This window comes from Anguilla anguilla, chromosome 12, assembly GCF_013347855.1.
Source record: "Anguilla anguilla isolate fAngAng1 chromosome 12, fAngAng1.pri, whole genome shotgun sequence".
NCBI lineage: Eukaryota > Metazoa > Chordata > Actinopteri > Anguilliformes > Anguillidae > Anguilla > Anguilla anguilla.
Window position 1 is genome coordinate 20,206,549 of NC_049212.1, and position 7,280 is coordinate 20,213,828.

The 7,280-nt window shown below is 47.2% G+C and overlaps 1 protein-coding gene across 5 annotated transcripts in view; it reads left to right on the top strand.

The window, feature by feature from the left end:
• The first annotated feature begins 1,163 nt into the window (after window positions 1–1,163).
• zbbx (zinc finger, B-box domain containing) overlaps window positions 1,164–7,280 on the top strand; it is a 31,926-nt gene continuing 25,809 nt past the window's right edge. For 4 of the 5 annotated variants that reach the window (XM_035383700.1, XM_035383703.1, XM_035383702.1 and 1 more), the window contains exons 1-6: window positions 1,164–1,277; window positions 1,907–2,014; window positions 2,387–2,500; window positions 5,160–5,241; window positions 5,541–5,589; window positions 5,730–5,851. In XM_035383700.1, coding sequence (XP_035239591.1) covers window positions 1,953–2,014; window positions 2,387–2,500; window positions 5,160–5,241; window positions 5,541–5,589; window positions 5,730–5,851 — 429 coding nt within the window. In that variant the 5' untranslated portion in view covers window positions 1,164–1,277; window positions 1,907–1,952. The remainder of the gene's footprint in view (window positions 1,278–1,906; window positions 2,015–2,386; window positions 2,501–5,159; window positions 5,242–5,540; window positions 5,590–5,729; window positions 5,852–7,280) is intronic. The other variant, XM_035383701.1, reaches the window with a different exon arrangement.

Genomic DNA, 7,280 nt, shown 5'->3' on the forward strand with positions numbered 1-7,280 from the left:
ATTAAGTGGCAGGTAAGAAAGATGGTCTCTGGTGGAGGGTTGTGAGCCTTGTGCAGGGGTCGCTGTGTCCCAGTGGCAGGGGCCAACATTTCTGCTTCCCACACCCCGCTGAAGGGTGGACCTGAACCAAAGAGAGGGCCCCAGACACTTGCTGTCACCAATGAAGGAGGCAGGACGGTGCTTGCTGAGGTAATTGGCCCCTGCCACTCCCCTCAGATTGGAGGGGAGGGGAGGGGGGGGGGGGTTAGGGTCAGGGGAAATTTACCATAGGAAGGGTGCCTTCACAACAGCACATCTGAAAGCTCCCCCCTTTTCTTCCTCTGAATACAAATGAGGCCTGGTTCTGGTATTGTAGTTGTTGGAGTCATAAGACTGGGCTATGGCTGTCTCTCTCTGGAGGGTCAGGGCTGTGTTCAGTCAGGTGGCTTCTTAGGAAGCAGGTTCTGCTAGGGCTCAGACAACATCCCAGAACACTTGTAATTGAAGTGGCTTTTTCCTGATTGACATTAGCAACACATTTGGTTTGTAAAATAAAACTAAATACAATAGGCACATCATTTAAATATTTTACAAGTAACAGATAAATGTCGAGCAACATTACTGTGCTTATTATTTTTAAAATTCTATTTCATCATTATAAATCTGAACTCTTGCTTGGTTCCTTTGATTACTAATTTAGACATACTGACTCGCAGCAGCACTTAATGAGTTTTTTTACGACTGTAATCAAAACATCATCTATCCAAATTTTGATTTAAATAAAGTAATGATTTTCATTAAAGAATTCCAGCTGGCCATGATTGAAGTAGCAACAGGGGTCTTTTGATCTTTGAAATTGATTATATTAGACTACCAAAAATTTGTTTCTCTACAACAGTGGCAGTTAATGTGTAAGCACATAGCTATATGATCTCGTGTTAGCTTTAGATGGTCATTAGTTCTTACACCCAGCGTTTACAAGGCTCAGTCAAATAAAATAAAGATCTTATGATTTCCTCCTAAGACTCTAGTTGAAGTGTTTACATCCAAGCATTTCTAGCCCAGTCCAGAACAAAAACAAGAGGTTAGGCTAGGCTCTGGGCATACCACAGAGACTGTAAAAAATACCCACGGACTGTCAATGAGACTAGCGTTGCCACGATAGTTCTCGCGAGAATTCACGTCTCCATAGAGACGCCCATATACAAACGTTGCCTGGTTCACTAACTTATTGTTGAAGTAACGCAAGCTAACATAAAAAATGTCCAGTTTAAGGAAACAACCAAGACATCTCTGAGGTAAATATCTATACTAAATGTTGATATTAACTATATGCAGCCCACTTCTTATGTGTTAGTCTGCACGCGTTTTTTGACAGGACAGCACATTCGAAAAGAAATGACAGCTAAGCCAGCTATTGAAAATACCTGACGTATCAATTAATACTATACAAAGTCATAATACCAATCGCAAATAACAGGTTAATGTTCACAGTTCACGTGTTGCACAAATGAATCCATTAAGCAAAAACAACAGAAGCTAACTTTAGTTAGACAGCTTCAGCTGGGTCTCTCAATCTAGCCAATAAACGCATTTACCACGTTAAATGGATAGACTAGCTTGCGATGTAGAGTAAGCTAAGTGACAACGGTAATGTTTTCAGCTATAGAAGTTTTCTCAACAGCATAGGCAGCCAAATTTGGAATATGGCCAGCTATTGTCAATGTTAGCTAACTAGACGAAGGTTAGTTAGCAGCCTACAATAAATCTTATAATTTGTATGGAGTCTATTGCTATTTGATTGTATAGCTATTTCGTTGAACATTAACGATGCACTTTATTTCATTTAAAAAAAAAAAAAAAATGACTATGTGTTTTATAAGGATTTGAGAGAACCACCACTCATGTTTACCTTGTTTTTTTACAGGAAGAAATTAGCTCAAAACCCATACATTGCATCCAGAGAAGTAACCATGAATTTAAATTATTTTGTGGTTGTTCCCAACAAGCCCAATTCAATGAAGATGAAAGGCAGGTCTGTGCATCAATTTATCTGTTTCTATGTTATCTGTTTCTGTGTAAATCAAGGCCAAACAAACAAGCAAACAAACAAATTAACAAATGTTCCACCATAATAGAACTTGTGTATGTATTAAATTACAGTTTTAATTGCTAAATACATCTTCCAAAATAACCTAATAGAATTGTATTCAATAGATTTTCAATGGAGCTTATTTTATAGTCTGTGTGTCCACATTGGGAATTGTACTGAATCCGTGAGTTTTATTCTGAGATGTATATATACCTTTGTCAAACTTTTAACTTCAACCTTCCTCAGACTCTGTGCCGAGGCACATCTGGGAGGTGTAGCCTATTAACTGATAAACGGTTTGGTGTTCTTCCCTAGGAATCTGCCGGAGCTGCATCTGGACGCTGTGCAGCTGGATCAAGAGAGCAGGATCATTGAGAGCCGTCTTCAGCAGCTACGAGAAGACATGAGCCGGGAGAAAGAGGAGAGAGAGTGAGTGAGGAGGAAAGAGAGACAGAGGGTAGAAATGGGGGTGAGCGAGTGAGAGGGCAGCAATGGGAGTGAGAAACCAGAAGGCAAAACAGGAGTAAGAAGAGAAGCACTGAGAAAGGCTGTGAGAAAGGAGAGATTGTGAGAGAGGGTAGCAGAGAGATTGAATAAGAAGCAGTAAGAAATGATAATGCAATAGGGACAGAATAGGGAGGAGAAGCTGTGTGTGTGTGTGTATGTGAGAGAGAGAGAGAGAGAGAGAGAGAGAGATTGTGTCTGTGTGTGATGGAAATTACAAAGTGAGTGATAGATGCGGTCTTACACTCTCCTGTAAAACTGATGTTACTATAGCACGGTGTACATGAGCTTTTCTGGGTAATTTTGTCATAATGCAGCATCTATGGTTATTTAGCTCTTTCTCAATGGGAGGGCGGTGATGAACGTGAAGAGAAGATGTCAGTTATGACCTTCACCGTGCCCCTCTCCAATGTGGAGATTAAACCGATATCCCAAAGAGCCAGGGGGAATTGAGTTACCTCTTCCTGATGCTGGCCTGCTTATTCTGTTGTAATCTTTTTGGGGAAAAGGGAATGAAGTTTACTTCAAAAGGGGGAGCCAAAAGGGGGCGAAAATGATTTTCCCCTCAAAACAAACATCATAAGAATTATTAATGCATTTGTTTTTCGGCACACCCTTCTTTCCATTAATAACATTAAGATTTGACCCATGGACCGCGTGTATGTAAATTATGGAGAGCCCATTTCGTGTGTAAATCAGAATATACGATGGCATAACTCACGCGGAGGGGAACCGGCAGCCCGAAGGCAGACTGCATACATCATGTTCTCTGAGGCGCGCGCGCACACAATCAATCATAATAAATTGCGTCGGAAATCTTGGGGGAAATAAACACCAAGGTGAGTTTGTCTCGACATAACACGTATGCTTTGTTGCCGCGAAATTCATACATCACCACGTGCAAGTTAACGCCGGATAATGGGATGAAGATGTATCTGTGAGCCGTTCTCTGCGACCACTTCTTGGGAAACGCGCCGCTAATTAAAAGCTCACGCCTCGCACGTTGAGAATATTGAGCGCCGGCCTTGGATAACAAACAAATAAGTGAGAAGGAATAAAATACTGCGTCGGTAAGGGGGAGGGGTTCGCCTACTGATGCCGAGAAAATGAAAGTGCAGGAGCGGCTTCGCACTCCAGTCGTATTCCTGCTAGTAAAGGGGATTTCGGTGTAGCGCGCTCCGTTCGCTGGCTGTGCCCTGTCCCGTAAAAGTGCGGCCAGGTTTTCCTGGGCTGCAGAGGCGCGCTAAAATCCGCATGTTCATCTCCCCTCTGTTACCGTGGGAAAGTGCCCTGTGACCAGTGCATGTCGTTATTTATCTTGAGCTCCCAAGTTCCCCTGCTTGTTAAAGGACGGGGATGAGCTCATACTGCATGCAGTTACAGATGTCATTTGTGCTGCCTGCGCTATATAAAATAAGGAGAATGACCATGTCAACTCCAGAATGGAGATGCAGTGTGCTGTGAATGGTATTTACTGCTCTGTGTACAGCCTTGTGCACTATAGAGATGCACTGTTTGTTGCTTTGCACTAGTATGCTTTTCTAAGGTTCTACACCAACTGACAGTCTCTTCCTCCCCTTGTATAATCTCAGTGATCACTTCTTGTTTGTCTTCCTTCCCTCCTTTACCCAAGCTAATCTCCCTCCTTTTTTATTGCTTCCATCCTTGCCTCCTTCCTGATCTCTGTACTGTGAGTTTACATCATAGGAAAATCAGGTTTGAGGCTGATGCCGAAGTTGAGATGTACTCAAGAAAGTTGAAAAGAACAACAGCACTCATGCCTTTATTTACCTGTTGCCATGGCAGCTGTCATCATGCGAATATTAGTTTGCTTTCTGATGATAAGCCAGAAATACAGCGAGGCCTCCTTCAGTGTACACTGCATTTTGGGGTTAGGCTCAGTGCGTCATCACGCAGTTGCTCTGACGCAGTAGACCTTCGACGCCATGGCATGTAGAGCTGGGTGACTGAGCTCCTTGGTAATGCATTTGAGCAGATAAACAACTCACGGCCAAACAAACTTCAGCAAGGGAGAATTATTAACTGTGTTGCTCATTCTTTTAATTATGCATAAGCCCTTAGACAACATTTGATAAATTTAGGTACAGTTTTTACTTAATTTGATGTATGGTTGTTTGCTTGAGTGTGTTATTTTGTGTGAGTGTCCTTGTTTGTGTGTGTGTGTATCATTGCGATGACCTCACTCCTGTGTGTATGTGGGGGGGATCACATGACACATCGCCTCCTGAGGTGTTCTCTGCGATGATGTAATGGAGTTGACCCGGCTCACGGTTTCTGCCTCGTCACAAGGACACGGTGTCCTCCGCTGCTGCCGCAGCTGTCTCAGCGCAGAGAAATCTGTTGGCTCTTCGATTACCCGACGCTACGCTCCACCCGCACCATTCACAAAACATCCTTAGTGATTAATCTGTACCTCAGGGTCCGTTCCTTTCAGTGGCCCTGATGAGAGAACCTGTGCTTCACTACGTTACCTCAGGCACAACGAGCATGCCCAAGGGCCAGAGCGCGTCATTTTTTAACAGTTTACTGAGAGTAACACTGTGCACGCTCCTTCCTCTTTCAGAAAGTCTGGTGGGTTTCGTTGGAAGTCGGTGAAAGCCACTTCTCAAGGTGCGACCAAGACCAAGGAGAACAGCTTTCAAAAGGTGAGTCACTTCAGAATCGCGATTTTTCCCCCTGAGCCATTAAAGCGTGTAAACAGGCCCTGGTAAAAAGAGAGGTCAGCGCGCACCGGAGCAGAAATTAGACACAGGCTGGTGAGGCGGGGAATTCTCCAGGTCCCAACCACAAAGACAAAAAACAAACAGATTCACAGTATCCACTGTGCACAGACCAAAAGATACTGCAGTCAAGCCAATACTATTACTGTTTTCAGCTGGCACTTGTTTCACCTCAGAATATCGACGATACGTTTTGTGACGCACTTTTTAATGATTTTATGCAGCTGTCTGCTGGGAAGGTGAAGATGAGGGTCCTTAAAGGGGAGCCGGAAGGTATGTAGCGTTTCAGGCGCTGGGGTTTGTGAGAAAGAGAGGGTTTTAAACTCCATCGTGTTTGTAGAGTGGGGGAAATTCAGGTTGAGGCTGTGCCCGGGGGGCGTTCGGTCTGACCTCCCCACCGTGTGTTCTGCCAGCAGAGCCGGGCAGGCCGACGGGGAAGGCGCCACGCCCGCCGCCCGGGGAGCAGGCGGCCAGCAGGAAGCCCAGGCTGCGGGGGAAGCCCTGCGGTCAGTGCGAGGCCAGCGCTGCCAGGCTGGTGGGTGTGACCCGTGTCCCGCTCTGCTGCAGGGCCTGTGCGCGCGCGGTGTGTAAATTAGCCAGAACGCTAGGTGCTGCTAGTTAGCCTCCCGCCGGCTGGGAAGTGCTTCGCGCCCCTTAGAGCTTCTGAAGAGCCCTGCTTCTCCTTCTCACAGTCCGCTCCACCTGCATAGCTAATGTGACTCGCCGTCAACTCCAAGCTGACTATTCTGTCCATTTTCACTCTTAATTCTCACCACCCTCGCAACTAACAGCATTCTCTCCACCTAGAACACCCACACGGCTAACGACATTCTCACCACCTACTCCACCCACACAGCTTACTGCTGCTGCGCACTTTAGCCTTGCAGCCCCCTCCATCCTCAGCCTCACCTCCACCCTCGCCGAACGGTCGCGCCTCAGCCTTTTCTCCGCCCTCACAGCCAACCCCACCCGCGCCGGGGGCTTTGTGTTTCAGGGTGGGGAGATCTGCGGGCCTCCTCTGCAAAGTGCGATTTCTGAGCTGAAAGGCAGATTAAATGAACATGGATGTGCATGGCATTGCGTGTTTTACTCACTCTCTGCTCACTGCTCTGCGCTCGCGTGCCCGCGGTCTGTGCCTTTGCTCCCGTTCGGAGAGCTGACGCGCGCAGAGAAGACGCGCCTTTTAGAGAGGAGCTCTGTAACGCGCGCGTAACGTGGGGCTCTACCAGCGGGAGCGAACCCGACCCTTCTCTACGGCCGTGTCCGGGTTTCCGCCGGGCTCCCCGGTGGCCGCAGCCGCACGCGAAGGCGAGACGGGCGAGGGGAGCTCCCCCGTCAGTCGCGCCGGCGGAAGCCGAGCGGCGGCCGCGGCGGTTAAGCCCCGCTTTAGCGTGGTTATTTATCCCCCGGTCCGGAGCGATGAAACGCTGCTGTTTTTTATGGGGGCCATTAACAGGCGGTAATGGGCGCAGCTGCGGGTCCGGCCCGCGTGCCCCTCTCTCCCGGGCGCTGGCGGGAGCAGACGGGAGGGGGGCGGAGGGGGGAGGCAGGTGTGCAGGCGTTCTGTCGCTTGTCGAGCTCTGAGACCAGAGCGAGCTCATCTAACTGAACAGGAAGCAGTCAGCTCATGGAGAAGCGGAGGATTGGGGGGATGGTGGGGTGGCTGAGTGTGAATCAGGATGTTTGACCTTCCGTCAATCCTCATGCCCATACATATGCCTTCACACAAACACACGCCTGCACGCGCACACACACACACACACCCACACAGACACACACATCTGTCTTTCTGTCTGTCCACTTACCTCTTCTGTCAGCACACATTGGCTGCCAGGGTAATTTACTCTGTTATAAGAAATAATGAGCTCCCCCAAGATCGGCTACATTTTTATCACAAATATGCACACTGTGGTATTATGTTCATTTTATATTTATCACTTTCGAGTTTGTTCTCAAGCTTAAAG